Source organism: Mytilus californianus, unplaced genomic scaffold (genome assembly GCF_021869535.1).
Source record: "Mytilus californianus isolate M0D057914Y unplaced genomic scaffold, xbMytCali1.0.p SCAF_8, whole genome shotgun sequence".
Taxonomy (NCBI): Eukaryota; Metazoa; Mollusca; class Bivalvia; order Mytilida; family Mytilidae; genus Mytilus; species Mytilus californianus.
Window position 1 is genome coordinate 36,891,805 of NW_026262734.1, and position 20,519 is coordinate 36,912,323.

Below are 20,519 nucleotides of genomic sequence, written 5' to 3' on the forward strand. Positions count from 1 at the left end.
GTTAGCTGTCGTTGATTCAGTCTTGGGATAGCTTTTGTTGATTCTGTCACTGGTTAGCTTTTGTTGATTCTGTCAGTGGTTAGCTTTTGTTGATTAGTCAGGGGTTAGCTTTTGTTAATTTTGTCATTGGTAAGATTTCGTTGACTTATGTCAGTGGTTAGCTTTCTTTGATTCTTTCAGTGGTTAGCTTTTGTTGATTATGTAAGTGCTTAGCTTTTGCTGTTTCAGTCACTAGATAGATTTTAATTGTTGCTACTGTCAATGTTTAGCTTTGAAAACTTCTCAAAGTTTACTTCTTTTTTTTTGTAGTATTTTGTTTTGTAGTATTTCTATTTGATTTTTTTTTAAATGTAAATGGATATTGTAATGACACTTACCTTTCATCCTAAATCGGTATTGATTTTAAATGTTAAATTTGAAATGCAATTTATTTGTAGAAAATGTAAGTAAATGACATAACATTTTAGTAGTCCAAACATTGCGAAGAATTCCATTAAAACTGGTGCTAGTGGTTGTCTTGAATTTACAACGAGGTATGAGCTACAATTGTTTCGTTGTTAAATCTTAATAATAAAAAAAAACTATGAAATAAAAGTGGGGACAGTATACATAAATATTGGGAATCCCGTTTTATAAGTAGTGATACAATATGTTACCTGCCAAAGTCTTAGATATTTTGTCCATTTTGTGCCTATTCACAAACCGTTGTTGGTGTTGAATTTGTCAATTTCTTAACTGTTGCAAAACTGGATATTTTACAAGCATATCTATCGGTGCATTCTTGTACTAAAACAATGATTTAGTATTTTTCTAAAGAGATGATATAAAAAAACGATCGCCAATTAGATAACCATCACACAAAGTCCAAATGACGTGAATTTAAGCAATTATAATAGGTCACTGTACGGCTTTCAACAATGAGCAAACTCCATATCTTATAGTCAGTTATGAAAGTCCTCCACAAAATGTAAAACAATTTATACGAAAAATCCAACCAGAGAACGGCCTGATTTACAATACCAACAACCACAAAGCTTCTTTTCAGCTGAAATATTGGTTTATAACAAAGATCGACTCCGGGCGTTTTTCATTTTTGTGTTGTTCATATCTTATATATCGTTTGAAATTTAAACGTGTCTTTTGTTGATTTAGTGTTTAGCTTTCATAAAAGCTATGCAAAGTTTACTTCTCTTTTAGTAAATTCGATCTTGATTGAAATCAAATAACTACCGTATCGTAACCTTTCATCATAAACCAAAAATGGCCGGTATTGATGTTTACTTTAAGGTTACAAATTTTAAATTGAAATTCAATTTATTTGCAGAAAAATCAAGAAAATGATAAACAAATTTAATGTTCATCTTGCTGTATTATTGTGATATGTTTTGAACAAATATAGTATTTTTGTTTTATTAATAAAAAAATATATTTTGATTTTTGGAAGGGCGATTACTCAGATTTGTACTTTTTCAATGACGAGAAGCCAAACTACCTTGTTCCTAAATTTGTATGTACATGTAAGTTTATATACTCTAACTAGCCTTACTGAAAGACAGTTAAAATTACATATTCTTTTTGGTTTAGCAAACTATGGTAAATTTGTACGTACATTAAATTCCTTCAAACTGAACACACTAGAAATATTTGTATATATGTGGCTCCAATATGATCAAATCCGGGGAAGGGTGGGACGAGGGAGGCAATTTCTAAACGTGACCATGTGACCTAAGGGGGTATGTACCTTTCTGGAGCCCAATAGATGTATGTTCGTGGTTTAAATTGTTTAACGTATTTAACATTGTTTTATCATGCCACTGTGAGACCTTTATTAAGAAGGAATAAATAAAGCTTCATGCAAAATTTATTTACTCTGTTATATCTGCAGACTTTGTGTCAATAAACGTGTCGCTTATCATATTTAAAAAGTTAAAAACATTTATCATTCAGTTTTTTCCTTGGCACATTAGCGCTGTTTTCTTGTATAATCTTAACAAGTGAAATTTTACACCATCTGTAACGGTCTTTAACATATACTTTTCCACAAGAGAAAAATGTGGAATATCATGAAAGAACCCAATAGTGTAAAGTATAAAAAATGTGTTTTATATATTACTTGCAGTTATTCAAATTTATAAGCTATCATCAACTAAATAACTCATCCCTAACTGATTTAATTATACTCAAACGATATGAGTATTGCTATGCGAACCGTAAAGCAGGGAGGAGTTGATTCCGGAATATGAATCGAACCCTATCATTTTTTTTGTTGTCTTATAAGTATGTCATAATACTAAAAATAAGTACAAATAAGAGATTGTGGCACACTTTCTATATAGGAATAGAATTTAATGTCTCCTCTCTAATTGTAGGTGGCTGCGAATTTATACATCAAGAACATAAAAAAAATTAACGTCCTTCTTTAGCAGAGGTTTCACTCACATGGGCTAGTTTAGTGGGTCAGACGAGATTTTACTGTCAATGGCGGTCGCTACTCTATATATTGGTATTTTATATAGACGACAGTAAAACCTCGTCCTACCCACTAAACAAACCCCTGTGGTTTCACTGCCGGATGGAGGTGACCATATTGACATTTTGTATCCACAACGCTTCCTAACTTCAAAGGTGTTTTGTTTAATCTAATGGCATTGTGCACTATCCATATATTTCTTTCCAAACACGGAACATATATAGACTTTGTGATACCTAGAAATTGGGTATGCCTCATGTATATATACCATTCCATAGTACACGAGGTTACATTGAGATTCTTTTGAGCAAAGCTTTAACCTGCTATAACGTGCTTGTCATAACTGATTATTAAATAGAGCACTTTTAAAAATAAAGTTATTTTAAATCAATTTGAAAATTTAGAATACATCGCACCTGCTTAAAAGAATATTGTCTGACAAGCATCTGGTTGGTACATTAATATTAATGTAATCCTATTCCTGAAGATGACTACAGAAGCCATGTTGTCTAAACATATCGAATGAGCCACACATAAGTAAACGACTTCTCAATTTATTATTTGTTAATTCAGTTATCTACGTCTGATTTCAAAAGCATTTAGTTGCATAATGCCAGACATTGCGATTATGTAATTGTTGGTTAAATATAGTAATTACAAATAATTAAAATACCACACATATTTACCTGAACAATTTGGGAAGAACAAAGCATATTAACAACTTCTGTAGAGCGATAGGTTACCAACAATCATGATGTCCGATCAGACTGGAGACCTCTCTCAAAAATGCATAGATTGTTGGAACCGGAAATAACGGTCATACATGTATATGGGAAGATTTGCTTGCCGTGAAATCTTGTTCATCACACTACTTTTTTATATATGGAAATGCTAGTAAAAAGTCAGACTTATGGCATTTGAATTATTTTTTATCCACATTGGACCTGATGGAAAAAAGTTATATAACAATTTTTATGTACATGGTATCGTCTTAAGTGTGAATAAAGGAAGACGTCGGGTATGTGTCAATTAGACAGCAACCGAACGACACGAAAAACCAAAAAAACATAAAGAGAACAACTTTGCATGGAACCTCAATGGAGGCGCGCGACTTTTTACATAAGTCCTAATTTTCTTACGTATAGAGCGTTTTAGGCAGATCTGCTTACCTTTCTGGAGCATCTGAGATCACCCCTGGTTTTGAGTGGGTTCGTGTTGCTCAGTTCTTTTCTTTTCTATGTTATGTTTTATGAATTGTTTTTTAAAAAATAACACTTTAGGAGTCAGAATTAAACAACTAATACATTTTTTCGATATGATGTTTGGTGATGAAATAAAGATAATAATAATTGTATTTCCTTACGGAAAAACCGTACAACCAAACAAATAATATGATATTCATCACCTAATTTGTTTTTATTACACATGGCACAAATTCTGTCACCACGTTCAAAATCGATCCTTTTCAATAGGGAGCCTATGATTAAAACATCTAAGATTACATAGAGCTTTCTTTAATGGGGTACAGAACACCTAAGGGAGTTAACTCTTTAAAAATCAGCCGAACGTTTTAATCACATACTTTAATAAAGAGAAATCCAGGTTCTCAATGATCAAACTAAGTGTTTGTCAAACTACTATATATCCAATGAAATTGTTCATGTAAATAGTGTGGTTGAAATATCTTTAAATTTTTCTATTCTTGTCAACACGTCAAAGTAAATATTTAGTCAAGATTTAATGAAAATTAAACGAGCCAAATCTATCTTTAGACAAAGTGTTTGGTACACCCTTAAATCATCTGGTAAGATTCGTATACATACAAATGCATTTGCACATGGCACATTATTCCTTTTGGATTATCTCCCATTTATCAGACAAAAATTTTCAACTGCAAAATAACTCTTAAGCTTCATTGGCCATTACAAATGCATTATTTATGGATAAAAATGCGAAGATGTTGTATGATTGCCAATGAGACAACTCTTCACCAGAGACCAAGTTAACAGCTATAGGTCACCGTACGGCCTTCAACAATGAAAAACCCATACTGCTCTGATTTGTCCGATACGTAAGTAATGTATAATGTATAATGCATGTCTAAATTGTGGACGTCTGCAACTAGCTTTTCTATAGATACTTAATATTTAATGGGAATTTACAGACAAAATGTGTAAATTATAGCATGGCTCTGAATACTGAGAAAATATTACCATCCCATTAGCAGCTACAGGAAAACAAAAAAATATATAATATATTTTTTTGTAAATTGATTTCCTCGCTTTTGTCACGCATTTCTGAAAAGTATTAAAATCCTTTGATCTACTTTGAATATCCATTAAAGTTTTGTAAATGTCTGGCAGCTTTCAAGGATGCTTATTTTTTTCCCATTAGGATTATCATGTTTAATTGTAAAAAATCTTTAAGGTACATTATATGATCAGATAAAGACTCTGAAATTAAATATTGATATGACATTAAGTAAAAAAACAAAAGACTTTCAGCTTTTATTATATCAAGTACTTATGAAATATACTGTTAAAAATTGTCTAGTAGTTTGAGATAATACATTTTTTTAAATTATTACTAGGTTTTCGACATTAGCAGAAGGATTCTTAATCTTTGTACATGATTTTCAAAAGGAGATTTGAGCATCAACAAAATGTTTACACTAATATTTCAGTAAAATAACAAATTGAAAGTCAAAAGTTTTACGGAAATGAATATACATGTAACTATAAAAAAAGTTGAGACTGTAAACATCCGTGAAAGTGTAATACTGCTCTGTTTCTTCCTTTGTCTCCATGGCATGTGTAGAAAGTAACTTGCAACCGACTTTCCACAATTTTTACTTAAAATTCAAATGTGTCAACATTTGAATACGTCAGTTTAATGCATTGAAAAATGATATGAATTACCAAACAGTACGCCAGACTATGCCAACCAACATCAACCGACTCCTCTCAGAAAATAATATACAACGAACAAAAGAAATTTTCATAATCAGGAAATGAGGTTCTGTTAAACAAGTTGTAAGCGCGCACAAACTTAACCCTGTGAAAAAGTGTATAATGAAAAAAAGATGTTCAGTCCATTTATCAATATAATGATCACCAACTTAAATATCTTGTGCCCTGCTGTTTATGTTACACGCCATTACAATGAATTATGTCCTATTCTGACACTTTACACTAACTCTTAGTATTCAACATGGACAAAGGTGTACCTTCGACTTTCCACAAATCATTTCAAAGAGGGGAGAGTAGTCGATTTTTTACTGACAATTCAGTAAAGGAACTGTGGAATGTTTAAACGGACCTGGAGTAAGCATTTTAAAAGGTGCGGCTGCAAAATAAATCTTATATAGCCTTCCTCAAATGTAGTAACCATATGAGAAAGGTTTGTTGAAATATGAGATTGAAGTGATGCATCATTATCTAGATAATGGAGCTACCATTTGATTTTTATAGGGGGGAGGAGGGGGGGCTAGGATGAAATTTGAAAAAGGCAGGACAGGAGTTTTGAGTAAAAGGCAGGATGACAATTTATGTAAAAAAAAGTCAGGATAAACTAATAAAAAAAAAAGGCAGGACCGAATAGAGTGAAAAATAAAGAGGCAGGTCAGAGATTACAACTATAAAAAAATGCAGGACAAAATTTTTCATCCTAGCCCCCATCCCCCCTTTAAAAATCAAATGGTAGCTTCCTAATAGAAAAGAAGCTGATAGACGTAGAGGCATGATCCAAAGATGTTTGAAAATATAGACCACTTGCACAAGTAACGACGTTTCGTTTGAAAGTCTATAAAATATCAACCACAAAATAATGATTTACAGTTTTTTGTTTTTTGTTTTTTTGTTTTTTGTTTTTTTGTCTTGCCTTAAAGATTAAGCATGAATTAAATACAGGGAAAATTGGTCCTTCCTCTTTTTTCATTCGCTTTGTGACCTATTTAGAAAGTTCGAGGTGAAAAAATGTCTCATTAAGTACAATCCTTCGGATTTATATATATAGTACCATTGTATTCTTATCTTTGATTGTGAGATAATAACGTTGTTCACTTTATATCAATCATTTCACCTGTTTAACAATGCATTTTCTAGTTTATTTACCAGTATTTATTCCATTGATAGGTGCTCTTGTACCAGTGCAGAACATAGAAGATGCTCTTATTCCTTTCATTGTGCACGAGATTGAGGATTTGAAAAGTCTTGTCGGAGATTTAAAGTCGAAACTTGAATCCGCAAAGAAGAAGGACAATGACTTTGTTGAAGGATTGACAACTGCCGAGAAAAATATCAAACAACTTACAGATAGACGTGACGGTAATTTAATAATTAGTTAATACATTTAGTAGTAACTGCATGACAAGTCAACTCAAAATATAAGCAACTAACTGTACAATTATATATTACACATAGTAAAATCTAAAACAAGATCGTTATGGGAAAGCATTGATTACGCGTAAATGGGGAGGCACAAGGGCAATCAATAACAACAAATCGAAAACAGCCTGACAAGACCATGACCAGAAGAAAAAAGAGACAAAAGTAACAGTGTTCAATCACTTAATAGAAAACTAAACATTCAGCAACGCAAAACCTGTAAACAAACTGGGGGTGAACTCATGTGTTCTTGGAAAGTATGCAGTTTCTGCTCCATCGAAGGCACATGTAGTAGGTTTCACGTTTCAAGTAAGTCACAATCGTTGATATCAAGAAGGAAAAAAAAGAGAACAGGTTTGTAGCTTTTACAAGTGGAACATATCCGTAGTAATCTTAAACACGTAAATTTAATAACGGTCAACCAAATCTCTGTGGCATCAAGGGTTGAAATAACTACTATCTGAATAGTGACCATCACATTCCTGACATTGGAAGGCTTTCCAGTAATTCCTGTAGTTCCACATCTGTCCAAAACTAGTTTCTAAACAATAGTGTAGTCTTCGTTTACATTTCCAAATTTGACTTGATTGCTTTCAAAAAATTAAATTGTATGCATACAATACATAATTGATGCATGTGTACTAGTATCTATCGTATCAATTTCTTTCTTCAGTCCAAAGAAGAGCTTTTTCCGAAGCCCAGGTTGCATTCTATGCAAAACTGTCTGCCAGTTTACATGGATTGAGTCCTCACCAAACCATAATATTCGATGCTGTAAGTAATTTCATTTTTGTAGCGTGATTTGTCATTTTTATAGATATTGTGCTGCATAAAAAGGGGGGAAATATAAACTAAGAACGTTATATAACGTAACATAGAAAAAGAAACTAAAATTATAAATAACTTTTTCTTATATAAAAATTGTAATACAAATTTATTGAATTGCTAAAATGAACCATATTAATATAGAAAAGAAACTAAAATAAAAAACAATACGATCTTTCCTATTAGAAACAATTTATTGATTTGATAATATAAACCATTATAATGTAATGAATCATTTTGGTCGGTGCAGTTCTGAATTGCCGTCTCTTCAGAATTTATATAATGTGAACCGCGACCAAAATAATTCTGTTTACAACAAACAACGTAAATCTAAATCGGACTTTACAAAAAATTCCTTCATTAAGGTTCCCTTTTGAATACATAGGTATTTGGACCACATCGTTCAGTATAATCAAGGAGGCTGGTAAAAATCTAATTTGTGTTTTACATACGGGTTCTTTGAAACAATTTATCTATATTGTCTAACATTAAAATACCCCAAAAGTCATCTCAATTTTTTTTTATTCGAGCGCTTTTGAAAATTCATATGAAGACGAAACATCGCCTGGCGTATTAAATCATAAGCCTGGTATTTGTTTTTATTTTTTACGTAACTAAATTATTAATTTGGGGGAACAATGAGCACTAGGATCTGAAAAATATGTACTTATGCTGAAGCCAAACCTAGAAAAGTGCTTCGGACGCATGACCTTTATAAATTAAAATATTTTTTTGTAACAGTCTGCGGCAGATGATTGATTTAAAGTTGCCATTGTTTGATGTTCCACATCTGATATTGTGCTAAATAATTGATATTGTTTTAGCTTGTAACAACAACACAGACATCCCTTTATGATACGACAACTGGTATTTTTACCGCTCCAGTTTCCGGCATGTACGTCATTTCCTGGACAGCTAACGTCGACCACCAGGAGTCCCAGGCAACAGAGTTAATGATCAATGGTAGATCTAAAGCTTGGTCTTTTGCTGACACAGCCGGTAGTGAAGACAGAGACTATGGAAGTGCCTCTCAGACCGTTGTCTTGCAGGTAATTATAAAAATGTCAGTTGCTTTGATAAGTCGTCTGCAGAATTGCAGTGAGAACTAAAAAGCTGACACGTCAGCAAGGTGTTGCTTGCACATTTTTGTGGGATGCATAGAAACAAAGGACAACTTTGCCTGAGGGAATGTCAACCTTAGTTTAAGTACAATGACAAATATCTCATTTATGTCATTGGATACTAGGAAGAGGGTAGTCTCGGAGACTGGTTGTTCATCAACTACAGTACTTACCCAGGGGTAGTAAAACAAATTAATTTATTTACGTGGTTTTGAAATACTAGTAACATTCATTAGGTATGATGGTGATCAAAACCTTGGAAAAACAAACACTTTGTACTGCTAACTGTTTAAATATCGAAAGAGCCTGAATAGTTCAACCAAGGCAGTCTAACTTAAGGTGAACTGTGCCGCAGGGAGTTTCTAACATTAAAAACAAAACACAGGCTAATGGTTGGAAGGTGCCATCTGGAACAAATATTCCACCAGTAGTAGTACCGGCATAGTGGTATTGGTAGCATAGTCGCTCGATGGTCTGACATAAGCACCTCATTACATACATGACAAAAACATTAGAAGACTGTCGTACCAACTGACTGGAGATGCCAAATACATATAAAAATAAAAAAATTATAAAGTCATGCATTTCATGTATACCTTGGTTTTATAAGGTAGATGAACTCGTTTTTATTGTTCAATTGTTTTCTGGTTTTAACAAAACGCTTAATATATATAATTAGCGAAGATTATTTCAAACTTATATGTACATTAATTACATTCACGATCCTACGACTTTTGCTAACCCAGTTAGTACCCTTCAGAATTACAAAGGGGAAACTATCAATAATTCAAATCTACCAAAGTGTCGTTAAAATTTTGATGAACAAGACAAGGGTCTTCACTTTTGATAATGATATTTTTCTGCACCAGATGCGCATTTCGACAATAAATGTCTTTTCAATGATGCTCGGGGTCATTCATTTAAAAATCCAAAGGTTATTAAACAAATGAAAAGCTTTTCATCAACCAAAAGGGACAAATGATATGGTGCCCCTTTGAACATGTACGATTCATTCAATTTAATCACTGCAATGTTCATCACTGAGTATGTTAGTTAATTGTTTATTGTTGTTGTTGTATTCCAGGTAAATAAAGGCGAAAATGTTTGGGTTCGAACTGGTACCAATGGAAAAGGCGATGTCAGTGGTAATGATTACAGTACATTCTCAGCATTTTTACTCTTCCCTCATTCTTTGTAGATACTTCTTCGAAAGTCGTCTTTTTTGTGTAAAATAAAATTAGAAAAATAAATCGCTTTTTTATATTGTATGATGAGTATATCCTCCCTAGGCTTTGTTTCACTTTTTGAAAAGTTTCTAATACATGCAATGTTCTGGCCTCTCTGTGCTCAAACTTATCAAACCTGAGCCTTGTAATCGTCAGTCGTAAGCATACATGTTATCCTAAATACGGTTTTAATTTAATAGGTTTACGTTTCAACAGATTCTTATTCTTACCATTATTGGCGATGTAATGGATAAATAGAACATGATGTAAGTTATCAAAACGTAATATCTGAACTTCTGTATATCTCAATTCAGTTCGTAACATTTGGAAACAGTATGCTTTGTTCTTCAACCTCAGTTTTTGCGTGGTCGTCAGTTTGCAAAGAATTCCGCCCAAACCGTTGCCGGGGGCCGTCTTAAACTTGCTGTGAGGTGAGAGTTTTTTTTTTTGCTCCGTGTTGAAGGCCTCACTGTGACTTTGAGATGAAAAACAACAATAAAAGCGCTGTCTCTTTGCTTTTTGGGTTATGGTTGGATATCTGATATCTTTTTTTTCTTTTAAAACAGTTTATTTCAGTATAAGATCCGAGTATAAACATAGTTCATCGGATTACGCTTACGTCAGACATATTCAATACCGCTTTGCTGTGACCATGAGGAATGGTGTGGAACGGATACTATACATTTAAATAGTAAGTCGTTAGACTATGTGTGCTCTATAACATCTTCCTTGGTACCTGTTGTTAACTTTATTAATTTGATTTTTATTAGAGATTTTGATTTCTTAATTTAATGCAAACTTGTTTCTTTACAACCCTGTTGATAAATTAAGAGATTAATACGAAACTTAGGTTCCAACTTCCTAAGGCATAGTTGACAGCTGATGAATTTGGTTATTCTTTGTATGTCCCTTTTTTGGTCGTATAGCTCTTAATTTTTCTACATACTTATAATTACCTGGCTTTCAAATATTTAGGTTTGAGCGTTCCTGTAGAATGGTAATTCAGGCGAGCGCTTCGGACGCATGTACTTTATTAAGTGTTTTTTTTCCCATTTATTTAATGAACAATTGAAATAGCCTTCATATGAGTACAAAATAAAATTGACTATCAAAGTGGAACAATGTGTTACCATTGGAGTTTCGAATATCAATTAATTAAACTCCCCAGATATGTTGTCGTTCATGATATCTAGCATTTTGATAATGTATACATTATTGTATTTTTATCGGAAAACATGTAATTCTAAACGAAGTAACAAAGTCACGATCAATAACAAGAAACTAGTATCATTCTTATACGAAAGATACATAATGAAGAACCAATATAGACATGTTTTTTTCCATTGAGATTGAGAGATATTTCTACTATTATAGTGTATTAAACGTTTCAAGTTGATATTTGTTGCAAATATTTTATGACTTTAATTAAAGGGGCATTAGCTGTAAAATTCATGGTCACCGATTTGGCTCCAATTCTCATATTTGATTTATAACATACTAAAACGTATATCCAAATTACAAAAAGTCTAACATAAAGAATAAACAATGCATGGACTCGATAATATGTATCAGCATGTTTTGTGTATTTTAGTCTAGACGCCATCTTATTAGCCATCAAGATTACCCATGGAAACTCTGGACGGTAATAATCCAAAATAAACATAAATATAAATAGATAGGGAGCATGTGCAATTGGATTTTCCTAGTTTGATTTCATGCTATAGGTTAAAAAAATATATTTAAATCATCGTTTTAACCTGTATAATAATGATTTTTTTTTTGTGGATCGAGTCAGTCAACCCAAATGGATCACCCTGGTTTCACTTTCAATGTTGACATTCTTTTTCCTTTTGATAGCTATGCACGCCTAGTACATGCGTAAACCATCTCCAACTAAGGGGTTAAGTTGAAGGTGACATGAATACGAATTCAATGAGGTTAACAAAAAAAAGTTAAATCACAAAAATACTGAACTCCGAGGAAAATTCAAAACGGAAAGTCCCTAATCAAATGGCAAAATCAAAAGCACAAACACATCAAACGAAAGGACAACAGCTGTCTTGCAAGTCAATAATACATCAGCAATGTTTTGAGCTTATTTTGACAAATTTGGGACAAACTGCTTATGACGAAATATTATTTCAAAATATTGCCTTTATTAATACGTGTAGCAAAAAGATTCGTATTTTAAATTATTGTCTAAATCGTAGTTAATGTCCTATAAAATCTTTTAAGATTTTTTCTCGTTCGCTGTTTGGAAAGTACAACTATTTTCCACTTTTCTACTGCAGCATTATACATTGTAGATATATTTTGTGTACCAACTATACACGTTCTGTATATGAATGAATATTGTCCACTTAACACCCATTGACAAACTGTTCATACTTATTAAGGAAGAAAACTAACTAATCCTTATTGAAAAGTTACTTATTTATTCAAAGTAGGACAAAAATGTTCAAAGCTTCCTGAAATTGCATTCATTGTACTTTAAGGTTTATATTCTGAGTGTATTCCTTAGAATCCAGACAATATGTTGTTCATATCTATTATTTACGTCGACAATGATAAGCATATAATCCGAGTTGAACAAGTAGTGTTGTATCAAGAACTAAAGTCATAGTTAAACTAATACCAATCTCCACCCTTCAAAACTGAATATGTTTTTAATTTAGCAAAAATCCAACGATACAGATGTGTTTTACAATTCTTTGTTGTTGAGCTTCGATATTTAGTTTGGATTTTGCTTTTCTCCTTTCAAATCACGTGTATTAAAACAACAAATATATTTCGTCAGTTGTTACAAACAAAAAGAAAGATGTATAACCTTTTCTAAGTGTTGGCTGGTAATAATTAGTAAATATTAATTCATCAGCGCTGTCCATTATTTGTAACCAACGACAAGCAGATTCTTTACCCTGATGATTTATCATGTATTATATAATTGAAATTGTCCTTAGTGTATACAATATTTCTCCTGTCGAAATGGTTAAATTTTCAATTTGTTTCTCTAATGGTTTTAGACGGAACGTAGGCAAACTTTCTTTAATTTAAGAATTAAAGAAATATTATATTCAGAGATACTGAGAGAGAAATGTATGTAACACGTTTAGTGTTAATAACTTTACAATAAGATTGTACATAATTACGAGTACAAACGCTACATACTATCTCATATTTCCAGGTGTCTGATGCTAAAATAACTCATCACATATACCAGGCTTATAGTTTTGCACGGCAGACGCGAGTTTAATCTACAAATGACTCACAAGTGACGCTCTCATCAAAAAAGTTAAAAGGCCAAAAAATGTACGAAGTTGAAAAGCATCCAAAATCCCGAAAGGTTTAGAAGATATGCGGAAGATTCATAAGGAATATTCAAACTCATAAGTGTAAGACAGCCTGTACTTCAGTGGTTGTTGTTGGTTCATGTTTGTCATATTTGTTTTTCGTGAATTGTTTTGTTATAAATTAGGCAGTTAGTTTTCTCAATTGAATTGTTTCGTATTTTTCATGTCGGAGCCTTTTATAGCCGACCATACGTACGGTATGGGTTTTTCTCATTGTTGAAGGCCGTACGGTTGCCTATAATTGTTTACATCCACTTCATTTGAACTTTGGTGGATAGTTGTCTCATTGTCAATCACACAACATCTCCTTATTTTTATATTGACAACGCAATGGCATGGTAATGATGATGCTGACTACAACCTGTTCAGACCCTGGATTTTAAGAGCTTCACATATGATATAGACATTTCCCTATTGTTGAAGTGTGCGGGTGTACAGTTATCGGTGTGTGTATACCATTTTCACTTGTTATAAAATTTCTCCATGAATAGATCGAGACAACATTTAACCCAATCTGAATAATTTCATGGACACATTCAAAAAATCTTTACATACAAATGGTATCATGCATTCATTTCATTTTTTCATGTAGGCGGCTTCCCAATAAGATTCGTTGGGTACGTTAAAAAAGCGCATATAATATTGTGACTATAGCTAAGAGTCAACATCATCATCATCATTATCATCACCGTTTTGTAGTAATTGCTTATACATAAAGGTTTATCACTTGGTTTGTGACCTACTTAGAAAATCCGAGGTTAAGAAATGTCCCGTTACGTACAATCCCTCTGCACTATATAGTATATTTGTATGATGTCTTCTTATCTTGATTGTGAGACAATAACGTTGTGACTTTATATCAATCACCTGTTTAACCATGCATTTTGGGTTTTGTTTGCTAATTTTAATTCCATTAACAAGTGCCCTTGTGCCAGTGCAAAACAAAGAAGATGCTGTAATTCATTTGTTTGAGCATCAGTATGAGGAATTGAAAGCTTTAGTGGAGGATTTAGAGTCTAAATTGGAATCAACAGAGGAAACGAACATTGAATATGCCGACAGATTGACTTCTGCTGAAAAAATTATCAGGGAGCTAAGCGATAGCAATGAGGGTAAGTTAGCACTGTAGTTGGTCAGATAAAAATACAATGAGGAAATTATCAGGGAGCTAAGCGATAGCCATGAGGGTAAGTTAGCACTGTAGTTGTTCAGACACAAATACTAAGATGAAATTATCCAGCATTCACTGCGTAATAGCAACAACTCAAGTTAAACAAAAAACGGATTTAAACAAGATAAAATTACTCATTATGCAACCAAATATCACACAATTGAGTAATAAAATCGAAACCAATGACAATATGGAGAAGTTTGTGTGACAGGGTAAGATCTTACCACCTCTGCTTTAACATTTGATTTTTTAAACAAGAATGGTCAGCTGAGCTAGCGTTCGAACAATTCAAATGAATATTGATAATTCAATAATAAAATTTACGAATAAACAACACAGAAAAAGACCGTGAGCTGAGGAAACTGGATCTAACCTGTTTTACATATGTAAATAGTTTGGAAATTCTGTAAGTTGGACATTTAGCTAGAGGTTTATATGCGTGTTCCAACCAAAGGTCTGTAGTTCTCTCCAGGTTCTCCACCATTAAATCTGTCCGCCATGATATAACCACGGGCTTATGTATTTATTCATTCAATTCAATATTTGGTTTCGAGCAACATGAAAATTTTAATCATAAGAATGTTAATACAATGCCTCATGTTAACATAAGGGATATCTTGTAGCACTTTGGATAATAAAGTTAGCTACTTATATTTTTATTTATTTTTAATTTCCAATCAAATATCTATTTATTTGCAATTTCAACAATTAACTCACCTTGAAATAGAAGAATGTATTCTCTATACTGATTTTTCTATCAAGAAAACATCGCAAAAATATTACCTTGCAGCTTTCGTAAATTAAGGTGGCGGTAGTTTACCGATGTACAAATCTTGTAAATCGATAAGAAAAGGGAAAATCATGGTAACAAATAGAAACTTAGAAAATCGCATGAACTCCCACAGGACCGAGACTGTATATGGGGCAATATGCGCAATTGTTCCCCATAGGCGGTAATGGTAACCTTTTCTTCTGTAGCTCAGTCCATATCGTAAACTTGGATATGTATGATGGCTCGTTTCGAAGCTGAGACATTTTCACATATGTGGTTAAATTTTCGGGGTACGAAGTGTGATTCATTTTTCCGTAAATTAGCATACCCCGAAAATCTTTTCGTGATGCGGCTCTTCATGGTAAAAAGTCCCTTTTTTTCACACAATAATTTCTTTGAAAATTTAATACTTTGAATACATATAATAACTCCATAGTTTTTACACATTTATTCTATGGTCCTATACTTTCCAGATCAACACAAATGGTTAAGCTCAGTCACTTGTTAAAAATAGAAACATGTCCAATATCACTACACAGAGATTTTTTGTTTACACACAACTTTTGTGTTCCTCAATTGGAGGCGCATTAGGGATATTGACCCATATGTTGACAGGGTAATCGTCTTCTGCTAGGTATGCATCACCAGTCATGCGAATTAACACTCAGTCACATTTGGGAATAAAACACAATCAGTAAAATTACAGATCGGACGACTATACTTGTATCTAAAGATTGAAGTCCGTGCAAACATGTAAATTTGATCTTGAATGAAGATCAGATTCAGGGATACGAAAACTTTGCGAACAGGTTTGGGCCTAGAAATCGAGAAATTTTTACTCACCAAAAATAAAACACTTTAATAGGTTAACTTTCTTTAGATCACAGAAGAGCATTCACTGAATCGCAGGTTGCTTTCTATGCCAAATTGTCTGGGAGTCTTCATGGATTGAGTCCTCATCAAACCATCAAATTCGATGAAGTAAGTTATTCATATTTGTTTTAAGCATTTTTTAAGTTAATTACATATAAAGATAGGCAAAGTGCATTAAACTGTTATACAACGTTGCAATTTATATAGAGGTAAAACCTAACTATATAAAGAATCAACTTTCATAAAAAAAAATACAATACCAAATTTTACTTGTATAAAATATTTTGATCGGAAAGGTTCTTATTCTTACCTTTAATAATTGCATCTTTTCTCCTAGAACTACTACCAGTCAGGTGTCCAACAGAGAATGTAGATCGGAGTTTACAAAAAGACACTTTATTTGTTTTTCTTTGGAGACCTGAAGATGTTGAATCGACATTATCAGTTTCATCTTTGCAGATTCTATTATGAAACGTTTAATATAAATCATATTTTTTAAGGATATGGATTTTTCGTAGGCTTTATTATTGTTGTTTGATATTTCCCTTTTATTCTCACAGGGTCATTTAAACAAATAAAATTATAAACTTTGCGACCAGTCAGTAGTATAGGTCTGGAAATATTTATGTAAGTTTATAGGAAAATTGATGGTTGTTTTACCTCAGATAAAGGGATTCGACTAAATTTTTTCAGCTTGTAACAAATACATCAGCATCCCTTTATGATACAGCAACTGGTATTTTCACCGCTCCAGTTTCCGGTATGTACGTCATTTCCTGGACAGCTAACGTCAATTATAAGCAGGCTCAGGCAACAGAGCTGATGGTCAATGATGTAGCTAAAGCTTCGTCCTACGCCGACACTGCAAGGGGTGGGGACGGTGATTATGGCAGTGCCTCTCAGACTGTTGTCTTGCAGGTAATTGTAAATAAACTCATCATAGATACCTGGATTAAAATTATGTACGCAAGACGCACGTAAAGCTGTTAGCTGGCCCGAGGACACAGTTATTTTGTAGCGCATTTCTTTTAGACAATAAATTAAAATTTAAAAAATCGCACCTGCTCTATCTCAAAAAGATTTTTACAGTGTAGTTTACTACTTTTGGGACAAATAATATCAAATTTAAAGAAAATCCTACCAGCTCTAACTCAAAATATGGACAATTATATGTTAAGGGGGTCTATAATTCAGTTTGACAGCTTCAGGCATACTAAATTTTGACCTTTTTTAACTGGACCAAATCACTACTTTACATAAAAATTCATCACCCAAATTTTATTACCATGTAATTTCATCCCCCTACTTAATATTTCATGCATTAAGTATAAAGAAATAAATTTGGAAAGTGTTTGAAAAAAATTGGCAAGTTATACACTGAACACACTAGGGACTATATTTTTAGACAACGAAAATCAAAGGACGATAACTGTGTCCTCGGACCAGCTGTTTTATATATGATACAATGTGACATCTCAATCAATGGAAACTATTTTTGACCCGTAATATCAAGACAAATGTGGTTGTTTTGATGCAGACACTGACTGGGTGTAGATATTTTTCCCATTGAAAGTCTTTATATGAGTTTTTTTTTTTCTTGCTAAGGTTTTGCATATTTAACGCTATAATAATTAATGAAAGGACTTTCAAGGTAAACATCGATACAGAAATAAACAATACTGGTTTAATGCAAATTGACATTTTGAGGTTAGAAGTCGGACTTCTAGAAAAGACACGCATCCAAAACATTTGGCAAGCTCTGAATTGTCATAAGACTTAGCAAAATGTGTACAAAGTTTATCAATAATCGTATATAGGTGCGCTATTCCATATATAATGGTAAACATTAGGAGGCCTTGATAACACCTGACAATAAAATATTTCATATCTTTTCAAATTCCGGTAAGTATGAAATTTTGATCAACAAAATATATCTTTTTATGAACCTGAATTCTTTCAAAGATCTGCAATCAAGACAAGAGTCACGAATACCAACAATAAAGGTTTCAGTCTTGTAATTGACTGCTCCATAGGCTTACACGCAGAACAGCTGATCTTTAATTTTTTAAAGATAGAATGATCTTATTGGGGAAACATTCTCTTGTTAGAACGTGTAGACGATCTTACAACTTGAAATGATATATATATCGTATAAATAAAAGAACGATTTGATATGTGTTCATTAAAGAGGTGCTTATTATCTGCTTAACACCAAGACTCAAGTATGTCATAGGTATAAAGGACAATAACTAATAAAGAAAAACAGTAAGTTGGTTCTGCGAAGTGTGTCAACCCGAATGTAAGGATGCCAGCTTTAGACTGTTTTTTAAAAAATAATGATTATATTGGAAGTTACAGAAAATTTTGTCATGCAACATGCACCCTACGAAATACCCAACGAGTTTAATATTGCAGGAATAGAGGCTCCAAAAAGCCTGTGTGGCTCACCTGGATCTACCTGCATCTTCATCAATGACCACTTTCAAACACTGAATAAAATTGAGAATGGAAATGGGAAATATGTCAAAGAGACAACAACCCGACCAAAGAGCAGAAAACAGCCGAAGGCCACCAATGGGTCTTCAACACAGCGAGAAAATCCCGCACCCGGAGGCGGGATTCAGCTGGCCCCTGAATAAAAATATGTACTAGTTCAGTGAAAATGGACGTCATACTAAACTCCAAAACATATGAATGAACTAAAATTTAAAAAAAAACATACAGGACTAACAAAGGCCAGAGGCTCCTGACTTGGGACAGGCGCAAACATGCGGCGGGGTTAAGACTAGAATATAACTTGTAGCTAAAATATCTTTTTTGTTGATCTTGTATTTTGTTGAACTTATAAATATTTCATTTCTTTCCAAATTTCGTCCACTAAGTATGAAATTTTGATCAACAAAATATACCTTTTCATGAACCTGAATTCTTTCAAAGATCTGCAATCAAGACATAGTCACGAATACAACCAATAAAGGTTGCAATATTGTAATTGACTGCTTCATAGGCTTACATGCAGAACAGCTAATCTTTAAATATTTTTTTTAAAGATAGAATGATACATAGAAAATTGTTTTCCATGTACATATCATATAATGTAGTAATGTGAAATTGTGATTAATGTGTAAAAAGTGCATCATGCCACGTACAATAAAAGGGTATGGAACCTTGTATTCAAATCTACTTTTTTCTACTTTCTGTTTGCTGTTTTTGAGAGTCCGCACCATGTTCAATATACGTGATATCCTTCCACTTATCTGGTTTGATGTTCCAAAAAAGCTTTTTACATCCAGATAGATGTTTCAATTCAGCATACACTTTTAATCGAACAGAAAAAAATTCTGAGAAAATGGATTATTTATTTCACTCCATGTTTTAACATGTACCGGAAACTGGAGTTGTAATACAAGACTGGTACCAAAAGTAATTCCTTGTCGCATTAACCTGTGACGGAGTTGCTATACATGAATGCAAAATGTGTATCACGGTGTGTAATGTTTTGTTTTTCAGGTAAACAAAGGTGAAGAAGTTCTGGTTCGAACTGGTACAAACGGAAATGGTGATGTCCATGGCGCTGATTATAGTACATTCTCTGCCTTTTTGCTTTTCCCTCATTCATAAATACTTTATTTGCATTTCAGCCTTTTGTGTAAAATAAATTTGAATAAGAAGTTCAATTTTCGTTCATACGATAGGTCGTTTCCCATGCTTTGTTTCACGTTAAAATAAATTAAATGTATATATATATATATATATATATATATATATATTTGGCCTTTCAGGTTACATTTGACCATAACGCAATACGCTCAAATATTGTTTTCCGTCTGCGATTCATCTGAAATTGATCAAGCATAAAAACATTTTATTTTGTTCATAGATCATCATAGATACCAGGCTTAAAATTGTGTACGCCAGACGCGAGATTTGTCTACAAATGACTCAACAGTGACGCTCGAATAAAAAAAAATAATTTAAAAGGCCAAATAAGGTAAGAAGTTGAAGAACATTGAGGGCCCACGATTCCGAAAGGTTTTGCCAAATACAGCTAAAATAATAAATTCATGGGGTAGAAAATCCTAAGTAGTTTCGAAAAATCGAAATTTTGTAAATAGTTAATTTATAGTTATGACCATATCAATCATGCATAATTCATGTAAACACAGAAATTCTGACTACTGGGCTGGTGATATCCTTTTGGTATAAACAAAATAAATAATTATCGAATAATGTTGATATCAAACATTTTCGCCTCCTGAAGCACCTAATATCACTCCCGTGTTTAGCTGGTTGGGTTCGTGTTGCTCAGTCTTTAGTTTTCTATGT

General features: G+C 32.9%; 2 protein-coding genes across 2 annotated transcripts; both read left to right on the forward strand.

Annotated features, from left to right (window-relative positions):
- The first annotated feature begins 6,558 nt into the window (after positions 1-6,558).
- Positions 6,559-10,051, forward strand: LOC127711167 (complement C1q-like protein 2). Its single transcript, XM_052217118.1, has 4 exons — positions 6,559-6,795; positions 7,529-7,629; positions 8,505-8,729; positions 9,886-10,051. Exons 1-4 carry the CDS (start codon positions 6,561-6,563, stop codon positions 9,997-9,999), a joined length of 675 nt encoding a protein of 224 aa, XP_052073078.1. The 5' UTR covers positions 6,559-6,560; the 3' UTR covers positions 10,000-10,051.
- A 4,110-nt stretch (positions 10,052-14,161) lies between these two features.
- On the forward strand, positions 14,162-19,838 carry LOC127711122 (complement C1q-like protein 4). Its single transcript, XM_052217072.1, has 4 exons — positions 14,162-14,489; positions 16,201-16,301; positions 16,887-17,111; positions 19,704-19,838. Exons 1-4 carry the CDS (start codon positions 14,255-14,257, stop codon positions 19,812-19,814), a joined length of 672 nt encoding a protein of 223 aa, XP_052073032.1. The 5' UTR covers positions 14,162-14,254; the 3' UTR covers positions 19,815-19,838.
- Positions 19,839-20,519: the final 681 nt, after the last annotated feature.